The sequence below is a fragment of the Colletotrichum aenigma genome (genome assembly GCF_013390185.1).
Source record: "Colletotrichum aenigma strain Cg56 chromosome Unknown KSG_Cg56_contig02, whole genome shotgun sequence".
Lineage (NCBI taxonomy): Eukaryota > Fungi > Ascomycota > Sordariomycetes > Glomerellales > Glomerellaceae > Colletotrichum > Colletotrichum aenigma.
Genome location: NW_023500908.1, coordinates 723,436 through 740,987, shown reverse-complemented (window position 1 = coordinate 740,987; position 17,552 = coordinate 723,436). Strand labels below are relative to the sequence as shown.

General features: G+C 54.9%; 2 protein-coding genes across 2 annotated transcripts; one reads left to right on the top strand and one right to left on the bottom strand.

Annotated features, from left to right (window-relative positions):
• Nucleotides 1-190: 190 nt before the first annotated feature.
• Nucleotides 191-6,700, top strand: CGCA056_v002233 (Vacuolar protein sorting-associated protein 11-like protein; the record flags this gene model as incomplete). The annotated part of the gene is made up of 9 exons (XM_037317492.1): nucleotides 191-422; nucleotides 477-2,810; nucleotides 2,857-2,919; nucleotides 3,363-3,484; nucleotides 3,554-3,805; nucleotides 3,861-3,980; nucleotides 4,038-4,919; nucleotides 4,966-5,301; nucleotides 5,351-6,700. 9 exons carry the CDS (start codon nucleotides 191-193, stop codon nucleotides 6,698-6,700), a joined length of 5,691 nt encoding a protein of 1,896 aa, XP_037182867.1.
• Nucleotides 6,701-7,953: 1,253 nt separating this feature from the next.
• ssp1 (Serine/threonine-protein kinase ssp1) lies at nucleotides 7,954-11,878 on the bottom strand (the record flags this gene model as incomplete). The annotated part of the gene is made up of 2 exons (XM_037317491.1): nucleotides 7,954-11,521; nucleotides 11,703-11,878. 2 exons carry the CDS (start codon nucleotides 11,876-11,878, stop codon nucleotides 7,954-7,956), a joined length of 3,744 nt encoding a protein of 1,247 aa, XP_037182866.1.
• Between the last annotated feature and the right edge of the window lie 5,674 nt (nucleotides 11,879-17,552).

The window sequence follows — 17,552 nt, the reverse complement described above, 5'->3', positions numbered from 1 at the left end:
GCCTTCCGTCGAATTGTGACGTCTCACTTACAATCTCGCCCAGCAGCGACATCCACCGGCCCTTTTTGGATGAAGGAGGAGCGAACCAACACTTCCAAACGTACCCAACAACCAACTCCCACGTGCATCGCGGTCAGCTTGCTCGATCCAAGGCACATCGTCATGGCGCCTCGAGCCCACAGCCGCCATCATGTCCATTAAGCCGCTGCCTGAGGACGTCATCCGCCGCATCAGTTCCTCAGCAACCATCACCTCTCTCAACGCCGTTGTCTGCGGCCTTATCAAGAACTCATTCGATGCAGGCGCAACCAGGATCAACATCACCGTCGACTACTCTCGGGGCAACTGCACAGTCGAAGATGATGGGCTTGGAATCCTGCCAATCGAATTTCGGGAGGCTGGCGGACTAGGCAAACTGTACCGTAAGTCTTGCCGCACTGACGCTCCCGTTCGATCGTCGGTTGACGCATTTTTAGACACATCTAGACACTCCCCTGAGAGCGAGGCCCACGGCGCCAGCGGCAACTTCCTCGCCTCACTTGCCGCCTTGTCTCTGCTTTCCATCACATCTCATCACCATCTGCACAACTCCCAAAACTCTCTGACGCTTCATAACGCCAAAGTCCTGGCACGCAACGTCCCTGCCTTACCGGAACAGCGCCTCCTTGCCTTTGCCCATGGAACTCGAGTCATCGTTAGGGACCTTTTCGGTTCAATGGCCGTCAGAGTCAAGCAGAGAGCCGTGGCTGCTGAGAAAGCTGCCGTCGACAAAGAGTGGTCCCGCCTGGTTCACGACCTCGCCGCTCTCCTGCTGGCATGGCCGTCGCCTGTTGCCCTCTATGCCCGAGACACAATCCACAATAATGAGATACGCTTCAAGCCCACCTCAACGTCAATTAAAACGGCAAAATTCAATCTCCTTGGCCACTCATCATTGATTTTGGCCCAGTCAGGCCTTTCCGGTGGCTTGGATCATGTCTCATGGATCCCAATCGGGGCCACAAGAGGGAAGCTAACCATTGATGGGTGTATCTCGTTGAGTCCAGTGGCAACTCGCAGAGCCCAGTTTATCAGCTTTGGTATCCACCCCGTGGCTAACGAACACGGCACCAACGTATTGTATACGGAAGTCAATCGCGTCTTTGTCAACTCCGGTTTTGCGATTGAAGAAGACGTGGACATGTCACTGGACCAGGATGAACTACTGGTGAGCCTCAAAGGTCTCGCTAACAGGAACGTTCGACCGAAGAGGGGCTTGGATCGTTGGCCCATGTTCCACTTCCGAATCTCTTCGTCATCGGGAGTGCGGCCTCTTTTGACTTCCTCTTTCGAAGACCTCCTAGAGGAACGCAACCGGACACTATCAGACATGATTGGCTTGCTCAAGCTGGTTTGTCACGAGTTCCTGAAGAAATATCACTTCCGCCCTCATAAGTTCAATGATTCTTTGCGACGACCGGGTTATGAAGGAAAGGACGAAGTTACTCAATCATCTGGCAGGCCCGGTAAACGGTCGAGGCCTGTGTCAATGGCATCAAGCCGCTCAAATTCCGCCACTCCTACCCCAAGACCAGACTCACCCTTTGATCTCTGGCAACGAGTCAAAGCAGGGCAAGTATCGGCGGCCACTTCCAAGTCCGGGCGATCCACACCGATATCGTCTACAGCAAGTCCACTAGCGACAGCAGTGTCGTCCGTAAACGAGGAAGAGGAACAAGACTTACAACCAAGCTTGCGCTTTCTCGATGATTCAGGCAACGTTTTGCGCAGACCTTTCGAAGATGTGCCTTTTCTCGCTTCACCAAAAAAGGCCGCGCTTCCGTACCAAGCCTCAAGCTCGGAGTCCTCCCCAGAAGAGGCTAGACAATACACAGCTACAGAGACTGGATTAGCGGAATCAGCACAACCACAAGAGGTATCACAGGACTCATCCCAGTTTCCCAACGTCAATACCCCATTTACATCAGCATTCCAGCGATTCAAAGAAAATAGTGCTCAGCCAGCAAAAGAACCCAGCGACTGGTTTAAAGGAGTGCTATCAAAATGGGAGAACCCTGTCTTCGAGCCGGTTCAATCTGCCGTCCCTCGCGTTGATGATACATCTCTGGGCGGAGGCGATGAAGATGTTGGGTCGACACAGGCGACTGATGCTGGATGTTGCCACCACACATCCATGTCCAACATCAAACTGACTGGACGCATCTCCAAGGCTGCCCTACTTGGGGCTGAGGTTGTGTCGCAGGTTGACGCAAAGTTTATCCTCATAAAACTACACCGAGAACAGGTGTCTGGTAGAGCACGGCCGGAACTTCAACGGAACTCAGTTTTGGTACTTGTCGATCAGCATGCCGCAGACGAGAGATGTCGACTCGAGGCACTGATGCAAAACTACTTTGAGAAGGCGGATGGGTCCGACGAGGTGGTTGCACGGACGCAGGCTCTTGAGAAGCCCCTTCAGTTCGAGTTTTCCAACAAGGAGCATCTTTTGCTGCGAAGATATGCTCATCATCTGCGTCGATGGGGCATCTTCTACATGCTGGCGAATGATTGGTGGCACAAGAGCAGGCAATTACCCAAGTTTGAGGTGCTGAGTCTCCCACCAAGCATCTATGAGAGATGCATGACGGATCCGAAGCTGCTTGCGGAGGTCTTGCGGAATGAGATATGGAAGCTCGAGGAGGAGGGCAGACCGACTACTCGGCCCTTTACTGCTGCCAAGGGTATCGCTGGTGGTGACATCGACTGGGTATCCAATTTCCACGGTTGTCCTCAAGGAATCCTCGACTTGTTACACTCGAGGTCTTGTCGAAGTGAGTATTCCATAATGAGTCCTTCAAGCATATTCTGACTTGGCAGGCGCCATCATGTTTAACGACGTTCTGTCAAAAGATGAGTGCAAAGATCTTGTGCGACGGCTGGGTCAGTGCGCATTTCCGTTCCAATGCGCCCACGGAAGACCCTCGATGGTCCCCTTGGTTGACATGAGAAACTTGAATATTCACAATGAGACCTCTCCAGTAAGTTTTGGTGCTGAACTGAAGAGGTCAGGGTTCACGAAATAGGATAGTACGAAGCTCTTATGGCGTTGTTGCACTTGGAATTTTATGATACCCAGTACTAGACACTCTCGTGGGAGGAGTAAATCTATGGATAAAGTTCAAATTGATTTGTCTCGTCAAACGTAAGCATCCTCCAAACACAGGTCATCGTCAGTGACATGCTGGGGTAAATATGTGGCTGGTGCTTGTTGTTGCGCCTCATGTGGCTGAGAGCATGCAGACGTCTGAGACCCACATTCGTTGGACAGCAGCACTCCCGTGCTGTAGCACCAGCGAGAGCAACAGCTCCGAAGCTCCCCACAGCGGCGTCATTGGAGCGCGAGGCACCGACATCGACCGACACCCAGCGTCGCCCACAACACAACTCCCACCGCCGCCCCTCCGACGAGCCTTTGACGCCGAGAGATGTAGCCATGGCCTTTCAGGTAAATGCGCGATCCCAGGTACTGCCCTGCCCCATGTCCGACACCGACTGACAGACTCCAACGGTGCAGTGGAAGGCATTCGACTTCTTCGACGTCAACCAGGTCCGACTCGCCGACGACGAGACCCGCGCCTTCTTCGAGAGCAACGAGATCGCTAGTGTCTGCTCCGGCTCCGACAGCCTCTTCCTCGGGAGCTACGATGGATTCGTGCGGATCGTCGGCTCGAGCTGGAAGATCGTCAAGAACTTCCAGGCTCACGATGTCGGGACGATCACACACATGCGCCAGATCGAGGGGACCAGCTTGCTGGTGACGGTCGCTGTAGGTGGAACTTTGAATGACAAACGAAAGGGTAATGTTGGCTGAAATATCGCAGGAGGACCTGAGCAGCGAGCCGGTGCTGAAGATCTGGGCTTTGGATAAGTTGGTCAAGAAGACCAACATGCCGACTTGCCTGAGCACCCTGAACATTACGAACAACAAGAAGCAGTTTCCGGTAGGTGTTTAGCATTAGGAATTTGTGTCCATTAATCGCTGACATTCGCGCCCGCAGATATCAGCCATCGACCTCCTCGACAACTTGACGCAAGTAGCGGTCGGCTTCGCCAATGGTGCCGTGACGCTGATCCGAGGCGATCTCATCAACGACCTGGGCGCCAAACAGCGGACCGTACACGAGTCGGAGGAGCCCGTCACGGGCATCGAGCTGATGACCGATGTTCAGGGTGTAACGACTCTCTTCATCTCCACGACGGCTCGCATCCTGAAGCTGGCCATCTCTCGACGAGGCCACAGCTCACCGCCCAAGACGGTAGAGGACCTGGGCTGCAACGTGGATTGCATGACTGTCGACAAAAAGACGGGCGACGTTGTCGTGGCTAGGGAGGATGCTATCTATACGTACACGTTGGAGGGTAGGGGAGCGCCGCGGGCATACGAGTCGCCCAAGCGGTTGGTATCGATCTACCAAGACTACGTCGCGTTGATCTGCCCCCCGTCATCTCCGACCACCGATAAGCCCTCGGATACCATGCGGCGGCGCTTTGGCGGCGGAGCTGCCGATGCCCTCTTCAATGCGTCGACTTTTGTCCTCTTGGAACCGGACCTGAGGGTGATTGGACACACGCAGTCCCTGATCTCGCCGTTCAAGGCCATCTTCCAGATCTGGGGCGACCTCTTTGTCCTTACCCAGGACGGCAAAGTGAACCGCTTCCACGAAAGGACTCTGCAGCAGCGCTTGGAGATGCTCTATCAGCGCAACATGTTCCCCTTGGCCATCGAGCTGGCGCAGAAGTCGAAGATGGACGCCACGCAGCAGAGTGGCATTTTCCGAAGGTTCGGCGACCATCTGTACCAGAAGGCCGACTATGACGGCGCGATGGTCCAGTACATCAAGGCTATTGACACGACGGAACCGTCACAGGTCATCAGAAAAGTAAGTCGGCTACAATTCTCCTGGAGATAGGTACTAATGCATGCAGTTCCTCGACACTCAAAGGATACACAACCTTATCCAGTACCTTGAGCAACTACACGAGCATCGCAAAGCGACGGCAGACCACACAACGCTGTTGCTCAATTGCTATGCCAAGCTCAAAGATATTGACAAGCTCGAAGCCTTTATCAAATCTCCGGGTGATCTGAAGTTTGATCTCGAGACCGCCATATCGATGTGCAGGCAAGGAGGCTACTATGAACAAGCGGCGTACCTTGCTAAGAAACACGGTGAAACCGACCTGGTCGTGGACATCCTCATTGAGGATTCGAAGAAATACGCAGACGCGCTGGACTTTATCTGGCGTCAAGATCCGGAGGTGGTAAGTAGCATGCATGCCCTAATACAACTGATATCTGACACCTCTATAGGCGTATCCCTGTCTCAAGAAATACGCTCGGGTCCTCATAGAGAACTGCCCGAAAGACGCAACTACTCTCTTCATCGACTACTACACAGGCAAATACCGTCCCAGGATACACATCATCCCCATTGAAGACAATGAAGAGAGTGTCGCAGCTGGAGGCTATGTTGCAGGCGCCGCGAATGCCGTCCAGAACCTTTCCAACTTCCTTCCCTTGCCGTACATGAACACATCCTCCATCGCCAGTCCTTCAACACCAGGAAACCAGACGAAGCCGATCAATGGCGACGCCTCTCTCATCATGAATCCCGAAGATATTCAAGCACCAAAGTACTCGCCACCGCGGCCACGGACGGCCTTCTCATCATTCATCGACCACCCCGATGAGTTCATCGTTTTCCTGGAAGCCTGCCTCAAGGAGCCAGCTCTGGAGGAGAACGACCGAACAGATTTATACACGACATTATTCGAGATGTACCTCCACAAGTCCAACGAGAAGAAGGGGGATCAGCACAAGGAAGAATGGGAGAATAAAGCCAAGACGCTCATCGAGGGCCAAGACATACCCATGGAAAGCTCGAATGTCCTTCTTCTCTCCCACCTCTCAGACTTCAAAGACGGTACAACGCTCGTCAAGGAGCAATCAGGCCTCCTTTTTGACATCTTCCGCTCCTACACGTCAGCAAAGGACACCCGCGGCGCCATCAAAGCCCTCCGCAAGTACGGCCCCGAGGAACCCCAGCTCTACCCAGCAGCCTTGGCCTACCTGACCTCGGACCCCCGCATCCTCGAAGAGGCCGGCCCCGTCGAGCTCTCCAACGTGCTCGGCAAGATCGACCGGGACGGCCTCATGGCCCCGCTGCAGGTCATCCAAACGCTCGTCGGCCAAACCGGGTCCTCGGCAGGAGGCGGCGTCGCGACGATGGGCATGATCAAGCCCTACCTGCACGAGACGATCGACCGCGAGCGCAAGGAGATCGCCGCCAATCGCCGTCGCATCACGGCATTCCGCAGCGAGACGGAGCATAAGCGCGCCGAGCTCGCCGAGCTCGGCTCTAAGCCCGCCGTCTTCCAGTCCTCCCGCTGCTCCGTCTGCACCGCCCAGCTCGACCTGCCGGCGGTCCACTTCCTCTGCAAGCACAGCTTCCACCAGCGCTGCCTGCGCGTCGAGGGCGAGTGCCCGCAGTGCGCCACCGACAACGCCACCATCCGCGCCCTGCGCAAGACGCAGATCGAGACGGCCGGCAAGCACGAGCTGTTCAAAGCCGAACTGGAGAGGGGCGAGGACCGCTTCGGCACCGTCGCCGAGTGGTTCGGTCGCGGGGTCATGGGGGCGCCTAATGCTGATACCACGTAGTTGGGGATTGTGGGAGGGATAAACCGCACAAATGTACGGATTTTGTTGTTGGCCCAGTAGGGTTTTTTGGGGTGAAGGGTGTGGTGGTGTAGCGTGAGGTGGCAGTTTTCATCGCGTAATGTAGTTCAGGAAGGGAAGAAAGACAGAGTTCAATACCATGTTGTTTCCGCCCGATGAAGACGTACTTTCCCCAGTGGTGGGTGTTGGGGAGACAAGAATGCAGTAGTTCCTCCAGGCGATGACCAACTAGTTTCCATCTGCAAACATTGTTGAATTGCTGTCGCCACCATTCCTGTTTTACTTAGCCTTCCAGAGTTCGGAACCACAGTTACGTCACAGATTCACGAAAGTTTGGTGCAATGGAGAGAGGTCATAGGTGATAGTAGACAAAAGGGAAATATGTCCCAAGTCTTATTTGCTCAAATTTGTGATAGAAGTAAAAAGAAGAAGTAGGGGGGGTTATTGTGGGTGTTTACATGCCGACATCATCCAACCATTACAGCGGGAGAGAAACTAGAAAAACAGTTGTTCCTCCCGGAAAACCTGAACGCTCTTGAAAATGCTTTGCATGCTGTCAAGGAAAAATGACCTAGACGACGTCTGGGGATAGAAGTAAAAACCAGTGGCTGAGGCCACAAACCGAGACCGCCTCCCCTCCATTACACTCCCTTTCCCAGGAGACAAAAGAAAGCAAAAAGTGGGTGTGTGTTTGTGTGTGTGAATGTTGAAGATTGTTGATGGGTAAAAACAGAAGTCTATTGGCAGGACGCCCTTCGCCTGGCTCCTTTGTGCTCCCGAGCATATTCATCCCATCCTCCGAGTCCTCCTCTCCTTCGTCGTGCCGTCACTTTTCTCGTGTCCACGTTTAATCGTCACAGTCTGCTCTGAGATACCTCCACCCGTCCATACAGCGCCGCCAGAGAACTATGTGTGCAAGAAGAAAGTTGGAGTGAACAGCAGTCAGCTCCGTCCCAGTCGACCAGATGCAGTCCTCCTCTATGTGATAGTGAAGCACATCCAGTCCTGGAATCCGCCAACGTTCTGTTGGGGCCGAGGCAATGACGCCAGAGAAAGAAAAATGTGCAATCTGATTGCATGCTGTCTTCGAGTATGCTGTAAATAGGAAATCTTGCCAACGCCCAACTTATGGAATTTGCTGGTGAAATTCAAAAATCCGCCAGCCGTGTATCGATGCTTGGCTAGGATGTGCCTGAAGGCAGTGTACAGATAGTTTGGTGCTAATGGTGGCTTCTTCAGTCCCAAGAAGTATGGACCTCATCGCCATGCACGATGACCTTCTTAGCTGTCTCGGTGCTGGCGATGCTGATGTTGGTGTCTCTCCGTCTCGCGCCGTAGTGAACCCGTTCATTGGTGCTAGCTGTGGGAGCCGGATTCATAGACTTCTTCTTCTTCGTTTTGGCCATCGTAAGTCCCTCATCGCTGTCGCTATCATCGTCCTCGTCGTCCTGGGGTCGCAGCTCAGGTGTGTACTGAGGCGGGGCCAAGCTCCGGTTGACAGGGCTTGGGTTTACTCGCAGAATGTCCAGCCCGGAGTGCTCTCCGAATGAAGGATGCTCAAAATGCTCTAGGGGGAAGCCCGCAATCGGCTCCTTCATAAACGCAGGAGGAGTAAGGGAATCAGTCGTCTCCAAGAGCGCCGGCCTGGGGTGAATCACTCCGGGTTCGGCCAGTGGCTCTACATCCAAGTCCGCAGAAACAGAGCTAGAGCCGCTCAGTAACGCTGGTAGGGACGGGTCAGACTGGAAGACAAGCATTTCCTCCTTTGACGGGTGATTGGTTGATGAGACGGGGCTCGTGATTTCACTCGGGCTCGTCAAGGGAGAAGCTAGGCCCGCATTTGATGTTGAACGAGATGACTGCCGGGTCTCCATGGTATCTTCCCTTGATGGTGGAGGCGGCGTGCCAAAGAGCTCATCGTCAGGCGATATCGGACAGGGCAGCTCGGTGGGGTCAACATTAGATGTAGCGCCATCGGCGTCATTTTGCAGCTGGGTAAGCCTTTGCTGATAGTCGTCGATGTACTTCCGGTGTTGTTCGTCTTGGGCGCGTGCAAAAGACTCGGGGGTTGAGGTGTTGTACTTTCGAGGCGGCGGTGTCCTGGCCTCTGGTAGGTTGCGAACAGTTTCGACCCTGTGGGCCGTCTGTGGTCGCTCATCTAGATCCGCGTTCGCCCGTTGGTTTTCGTAAATGTTGGAGTCTGATTGAGGCTGGCTGTGCTGGTACCCAGTGACAGATCGGGACGAGAAGAACAAAGGCGACGCTAGGCCACTGCTGCCTTGCTTTGCCTTGCCCAGATCGACTGATCGGACTGGGCGTGGACGGCTGGGCATCCGGTGAAGAGTCCCGGGAGCGACAGCGGTGCTGACACCAACATGTGCGGGGGCGCGCTTGTCGTTGCTAGCAAAAAGACCGCGATCTACAGACCGAGACCGTAAAGCTTCCTCGGTGAGTGCCTCTATGCCTCGAGCTTTGCGGAATTCCTTCATTGGGTCGTCGGTGGTGCCATCATATGGAGTAGGTGGCAGTGTCTTGACCTCAGGAACACCGGCGGTCAAAGTGAGGTAGCTATTGCCGTTGGAAGGGCTCTGAGAGTACTGGTGGTAGGGTCTGTAAGTCGACGCAGTACCTGCCATTGTAGATTGGTCCGAGGGCGAGGCTGTCCCGCTATTTGTCCGAGAGTTGTTGTGACTGTTGTGAAAGGTGTTTTGAAGAACGTGCAGAAGGGCGGCTCCCTGGCCGATGGCAGGCTGGGCGATGGCAGTTGCGAGAGGGTCATAGGGTGACTCGTATGGCGTGGCTGCTTGGCTGTGAACTAAAGGATGCTCGCTGCCTACGGCGAAGTCTTTGACGTTAGAAAAGTAGTCCTCGCTTTTGAGGCTTTTGCGACGCGAATCTCGCGAGTGAGGGGTTGGCGGTACGTTGTACATGCTGTCCCCAGCCGAGCTGGCAGCGCTACTGGCGGCTCTCCGGCGAGACTTGCTGTCGCTTCGATCCCCTAAAGGGTGCATCAACTTTCCAACGGTCTTCTTGATCGTAGACCGCGCACGCTCTAGGAAGGCAATGGGCACGACGGCGTGCGCAGTCTCCTTGTCGTTGACCTGGACACGTCTTCCCTGAGATGGCCGTGCAGGATCGGTATCGTCAATCCAAGTAATGGGGTTCGGGATGCCCTGGACGACCCATGGGTGCCTCTTGATATCTCTCAGGCGGATCCGCTTCTCGGGATTTTTCGTAAACATCTGTCGTAGGAGGTCGTACAGAAGGTTGTCGATATCTTCGTAGGCGAGCTCATTGTCATCTCTGTATGGCGGTACATTGTGTCGCTTGAAAAGGGATTCAGAGTTGGGAGGCGTGGATGGATCGACAGGCTTAAGGCGTTTGCGAGGGATGAAGACATCTTCGGTCGCGATCTTCTTGAACATCTGCCATTCGTCCTCAGCCTGGAAAGGAATTCTCGCGTAGATGAGGCAGTACAGCGTGACACCAAGGGACCAGATGTCGATCATCTCGGAGATTTTGGGCTGTTCCATACGATCCAGATCTGTGTAGCACAGCTCGGGTGCAAAGAACGCAGGCGTGCCGACCGTCTTGGCCAGCTCAAGATCGTCGTCAAAGTCTTGTGCTTCAGATTCCGAGACAGTCTCATCGTCGGGCTCTCCATCTCGAATGGGACGGCCAAAGTAGGAAACGCCAAAATCGGAAATCTTGACGCGATGGTCCCTGGTCCACAATAGGTTTGCGGGCTTGATATCCCTGTGCACGACGCCCTGGTAGTGCAGGTATTCCAGTCCCAAGACAGTGTCTCGGAAGGTCGACCTGGCTTGTTCAAGCGTAAAACAAGGAACGTAGGAAAAGTCTTCAGCAAAGGGATCGTGCATCCGAGAATTCCAGTCCACCGAGGACATGTGAGAGATGATGGAGTCAGCCATGCTCGGTGAGCGACCCCGCAGAGCAGCCTCCTCAATGTAGGGCCCATACATTGTTCCGTCAAGAGCCGTGGCAGAGCCTGGGTTGCTAGATCGAAGGGGGCCTGGTGTTTCCATATCATCCTCGATGGCGAAGGACTCTTGGTCAAATGCGGGGTTGTTCTTCATGGAGTTGACCGACTGCGATCGTGACGGGGCTCTTGAAGTAGTACGAGACGCCTGGAGGGAGTTTGGCAGAGAACCATCGGCCCCGATTCTTTCCAGTGTGGTGAAATCGTCTTTGGATGCAACACGAGACCGGGAGCTGTAACTCGCATCATCGGAAATCCCGTGCTCGATGCTCCAGAAATCATGGACACCCATATTGGCCTGTGTCATCTTGGCTCGCTTCAACTCCTTGAGGGCGAAGCGTCTTTCCATCAAGAGATCGTACTGTTCCTCCTCCGGCGTGGCTGGTTCGCCTCGGGCTTCTCGTTCGATTCGGCGCCGCTCGTATAGGCAGATGTGAGGCAAACCCTTCTTTCTCCAGACAACTTCGCCCAACTCGACGTGCTCCAAAATCAGGTAGATCTTCTTAAGTTCTGGGTCGTCGATAATCTCGAGCAATGATACGACGTTGGGGTGTCTCATCTTCTTGAGGATGGCAATCTCTCGCATCGTCTTTTCCTGTGGGGACATGGCCATGACCTTGCCAAGACGGCGTTTCTTCGAGTATCGTGGAATGATTTTGATGGCCACGTTGTCGCCAGTTTCGAGATTCCGCGCCAGTTTGACCTTGCCGTGCATCCCCCGGCCGATCTCTTCGATAACTTCATACTGATTGATGAGTTTTCGGCCGGTAATGCTGTCGGAGTCGATCAAAGCTTTGTGCGTCCTGAGGTTTCACAAGGTTAGCTTATCAGGTTATCCTCCCTGGTCGCGGGGTTTCGCGACAGTCCCCGCCAGTGTAGGCTGACGACTTGACTGAGGCGTTGCGCCTCTCGCAAGCCTTAGGTCTCAACACCTGAAGCGATCGCGAGGGGACACAGCTATTCTACGGGAAGACTAAGACATACTCTCTGACTTTGTGATGTTGCAGCGGATGTAGGTATGGGCTGCTCGTCTCGGCGTTCGGGGTGTTGGAATCGGAGGAGGACTGGGTCGGGTAGCTCGACTTCGGATGCGGGTTCGAGGGGCTGAAGAGGCCCGGAGAGGTCATGGGCGTGCTAGCGGCAGACCTGAAGGGCAGCATGTTGGATGCAGATGGAATGAGGGCTTGCAGTTGAGGATGATGAGAGTTCCTCGAGTGGGGAGGGTGCTGTGGTTCCATGTTATGCGTGAGAGTAGTGGAATTGAACTGGTCGGGGGAGTATCAATCGGCGACTCGACATAATGAGGGGCGAAGGAGTACGTGCAACGAGGCTCGCACGGCGGCCGAAGAAGAGAAACGCTGCGACGGTCGGGCTTCAGTTGGCCATGATCGTTCCGGTCGGGGCGATCGTGGGTTGCGGTTCAAAGTTGCAGTCGTGGGTTCGGTGTCTAGCAAGAAAAGAGGCGCAAAGACGACGTAAGAGTCGGAGTGAAGGTTCCGGCGAGAGCGAGATGCGGTCGTTCAGAGGAGTGTGCTGGGTCACTTGCTGGCTCGATATGGTCGTCGGCGATAGCGTCCTGGAAAGGAAGAAAGAATCCTAAAGGGTTGACAGGACACAAGAGGCAGACAGCGGTTTGCGAGGCGAGTCGAGAGTTGAAGTCAAAAAAGGACGGTAAGGTGGGAGACGGGACGCAGTAGGTTGAAGGTCGGTTGGGTTGGCGAAAAGGTACGTTCCGGGGAGGACGGGACTAAAAGACGAGGGGGGAACAAGACGAGGGTCCTTAGTCCTTTTTTTTTTTTTTTTTTTTTTTTCTTCCTCTCCCCGTTTGGGTGTCTGGTGTCGAGTGCAGGAGGGAGGCCAAGCAAGGCGAGCCCAGGCAAAAGGTAATAGTGCGCAGTGTGTCAGTACCTAGCGCGGGCAGCCACGGAGGCAGAGCGATGGGCGAGTGGTGAGTGCAGTGCGTGCGTGAGAAAAAAGAGAGATTTGGGCGGGAGAGTGTGAGTGAGAGAGCAGACAGCCAGACAGAAGAGTCCGGGGTCGGGGGTCGGGTCGGGGGGTGTTGACGAAAGTGTGAGTGTTCCTGCTTGCTGCTGGGTGTGGATGATGGAGGGTAGCGGTGGTCGGTGGTGGTGGTGGTGGTGGTGTGTGAGTGAATTGGGGATTTTGGATGGGGCCTGGTTCAGCTTTTTTTGGGAGTGGGCAACAAAATGGTGGTGGTGGTGGTGGTGGGCAAGGAGAGTGGACATCATTCACACATTCATCAGTCTTGGAGTGGAGGCTCGAGGAGGGAAGCAAGCCAAGACACTGGACGAGGATAATGGATGCACCTCAGATGGGGACTCTTACTTCTTTCTCCTCTGCACTTCCGTCAGAACCAAGAGGGAAAAGACCACAGAGCGATGGGCACACAGACGCAGAGAGAAGGAGGGCCGGCACTGGCAGCAGCAGTGACGATGAGGGAGGGGACTGGAGGAGAGGAGGGGGGGGGCAAATCGACAGGGCAGGCGCGGCGCCCGCAGTGGGACCCCAGCCAGCCCGCCAGCCAGCCCAGCCCAGCCCACCTCACTCACTCCCAGCTGTGGGCCAGTGCCGATACCGTGTGAAGTCCGGACTTTCCCACCGACTGATTGGCTCCGATGGAAGTGGAGATCGGAAAGATGGATCGAGAGTGGGTCGACGCTATGTAGTGTCGGTGTGAGGTGAGTGGACATCCGCACAGGTCAAGCCACAAGATAAGCTTCTTCACAGCGCTGTCGACGAAGATAAGAGGGATCCGCACCTGGCCGGGTACGCTAGACAGATAAACGCACGGCCCAAGGCACGCACAGTGTGGATATCTGCAGCAGGAGCGCCGCGCCGCACTCTCCGGTACGTACCTGACCTCATCAGCACCAGCACCTTGCCTTGCCCGCAGTTTCGCTGCTGATGGCACCCTCCGCAGCAACATGAAGCTGCAGGCGCCATGCAGCAATGTCTCTATCCCGTCAAGTCTGTGTCTCTCGCAACGCCGCCGTCGACTCCTTTTCGACCTTGTCGATGCCATCCAATCTATTGCCTATTGCCGTTGGCCTCTCTCATCAACCACTGTATGAGGGGCAATTAATTCGGCTGCTTCTCTGTCACCTCTCACCCGGTCTGGGCTCCCAGGTGCGGCCACCCCGTTCCATTGACCTCAATCAGAAAGAGGCCTTTAAGGTCGTCTTTACCTGACGTCGGCCTGCTAACCACTCTCATCTCCCATGGTACGACTGCCAGGCGACTTGCCAGAAATCGACATCCAATCCTCCCTTTCGCCCCAGCACGACTCGGACACGGACAAGCCATGTCCCGGGCTAAGCGACAGCGGGCAGCGTGCGGCATCGTGCGCATAGCAAGAGAAGCCTATACCTCGCCAATCTCGAGTGACAAGCAAGTATCGACGGTCCTCTACATGCGTGAGCAAACTGTCAGGCACATACATGCTCGTGTGCTCCATGTCAATTTTCGACATCATTATTCCTTACGAAATACGACACCAGAATTAAATCTTCAACGCACACGAGCTAATTACAAAGCACATGCTGGAATACGGATCCTACGCGTGTTTTCAGATTCCAACGAGACAACACAACTCGGATTGCAGAACAGGTTGTGAGTCTACGCCAAGCCCAGTAAGAAGCAGAGCAGTGGGCTTGGTGGAGCAAGTCCTACGTCTTGGTCGTGTCTTTTCTGGCGGCGCAGGGGTGGAAGACACTTGACAAGGGCGGCCGCTGTTGGGTCAATGCTGCTGCGGCTGCTGGGGGAAGCTGGCACCTGCTAGGGATCCCCTTCCCAATGCTTGCCAAAGCCTGACTTCTTACGGCTCAAAGTGGGAGGCACCTCAGCGGCGGCGGCAGCGGCAGCAAACACGGCAAGGACCAGGGCGAAGGCGAGGGCGCCGGCCAAGCCAAGACAACGAGAGACTTCCGCTCAGGTACCTTGCCTTATCGCGCCATGATCTGCACCTCGTCATTGGCTCGATGGAGCCTCTCACCTTTTTCGTTACATACGGCTACTACGGACCAGGTATCTTTCGCTCTTTTTTTGCCAAAGTATCGCCTCATGCTATGTCCAGCGCCGAGTACCTCGAACACACTTTTGAGCTCTCGCTGTTGGGCGGGCTCTTGTCTCCGCCGACCAAAGACATCACCTATCGCAGAAGCAGTTCAGTTCACGGAACATGTCTACAGCTGAGGTCTGACTGAGGGCGGCAAGACACACTGACGTTCGAGACACGGTTTCTCTTGACTCTCTCTCTGACCGATGTTACCGGCGACGTCGACAGCTCCCATGCGAACAAAGAAGAGCCCTTCTCAGCTCGTCTCTCTCACCTTGACGCGTGCCTCGTCATTTGTTTCGCGCGCGTCTTTCTGGATGTTTCCCTTCAAACTCCCAGAAAAGAAAGACCCTCCAATTCCATTATTGGGGCAACGGAAGCACGCCCGAGGGTACGGGCCAACAGATACTGGACGACCACTTGTTCAACACTTTCCATCCAGCCATTGCAAACACGTCAGGCCAACGGCCCAACTCAGAAAATCTCCGAGCCGAAATCGGGTAGTATGGGATGGAAGATGAGTGTAATCGTGCCGTGGCAACTCTGTCATCCAGACTCCGGATCTCTCGCTTTGGTTCCCGGCACGGCTGGCCTGATACTTTGCTGTGGTACTCTGCCCTGACGTTACTTGGCTCGCACGTCTAAGTCTAGTTTCGACTGTCGACTTGATGTCAGTAATCCATGCTCACAAGTACACCACACTGCATCGCCACGCTTGGGAGCGCTTCCAGCATGTCTGCACATGTATCACCTTCACTTTCTCCGCATTAAAGCTAGCTGCGGCATACTCGAGAAAGATGGCGGGCGGCGGGCGGCGTCGGCGGCGATGACAAACCGATCACCGAATGCGAGCGCCTACGTAGCGATGACGAGAAGCAGCCGCTAACGACGACATGGTATTCACGTACTTTAATCCTCCTACTGTGGATGTGGATGGCGCGGGGGACTCTGCCTGCCTACATATCCAGGTCCAGATCTCTTGACTTTCTGCCAGGGCTGGTTGCTTTGTCTGCCGGCCCAACGCCAACGCCATCACGTCGCCACGCACAAAGAACATGCACATGGAGGGGGCTCGTCCCGTCTTTGGCACCAAACGTCACCGACTGGCGGAAAGGAAAGTCTATTGGACAACCCAACGCCTCGGACTGAGAACAGGCGAACAGACCACAACAGTCGCTCTGTGCAGAGGCTCTCACCCGTTGTGTCCGTACGCTGCGCTGCATGGTAGTGGCACGTCTGCAGCCCAGGTATCCGAATAATCAACGTGTCCAGGACGGCAGTCGCCTAGCTCCCAAGCCAAGGCACCATCCACGGATAACCGTCAACCAACTGCAATTGCATCTTCGGTCTGCGCAGCACGACTGTCGATACACATGCAATAGCCCGCTCCCTCACTCATTCAGCGGGATGGTCATTGGCGCATGCGAATAGCTCTCTGCAACGCCTATTGGACGCCCGGCCTCGGAGCTGCATCTCTCCTGTCTCTGCATTCTTCCTTTTTGGCCCAAATTTGACGCCACGGTCGAGACCCTAATGCACCAACCCCAGCAGCTTTGAATTGGGTTGAGGAAAAGCAAAGATGCGCAATCAGCAGCACGTCGGATGCGTCTGCCTGCCGCGTGTCTCTGGATTCCCATTCTCACAAACTTGCAAATCTCACATGCAACCTGTACATCATGTCTTGAGTCTGCGGCAGGGTACAGTGCTTCAACCCAAGGCTCTGACGCCCCATTCATACAAGCCAAGGATTCGAGATATGTCAAGGCGCGATGCAAACTGCAGACGAGTTACTGCCACTAGCAAGGTCCATAGCGATGCACCATCAACCACCCAAGGCAGCATGGCCCAGACTTGGCACTGGCCTGACAAGATGTGCCGATGTTCTTGAGTGGCCTGATACCGTACACCGTACACACAATTGGTGTTGTGCCCGTTTTGTCCATGTTTCAATCAGCTTCCCTTGGAGAAGCCTCTCGAAAAAACATCAGGACCGGCGCCGGGATCTTACACACCGGCTAGCTAAGCCGGTCTTCTCGCTTGATTCCGGACAACTGCCTGACATTCTCTCCTCGTCCTCAGCCACGGGTTACGACACTGGTCTCGTTGGCCGCTGGCGCATTCTCGGCATTCAATGATCAGACAGTGGATCTTCCGCGGGATAACTCTGCGGCCGCGATGATCGCAAGCTCGGCGGACACGGACGCAGGATAGACTTTTGCAGACCAGACGAGCCAACCAGTCAGAAGCAGAAACGCAATCAATCCGTTTAGCGGCGGCGTTGACAAGGACGAAGTGATTCAAACCAGACCCTTGCTGCCTCATACAAGCGCAGAACACGTGTGGCACGTAGAAGACAAGTGCCTGATGTTTCTCATTCCTCCACTACAGCATCTTGGCGAACAACGCGCAAGATATTTGTGCCTAAAATGGGGAATCGGTTGACGGTTATGTCACCAATTCCTCAACTGCTCAGATTATCGAAGTGTCGCTCGCTTCGTTCAGCAACTTGCCGGCGTCTCCGCCGGCGTTGAAACGACCGAAGAGACACATCACAGGTTTAATGTAATTGACTTCGCGAATCCCCTCTCTTGCAGCCCAAGCCTCAATCGCGCCCCTGGTTGACGCCAGATCAGAGATGATCGTCGTTCACTGGCCACCCCCAACCGCCCCCACCCATGCGACTGGGTCGCCAAACCATGATCCCTTCATCCTTGGACGGAACGGCAGGCACAGTGGAGTTGAACTGGAGCCGCCGTCGA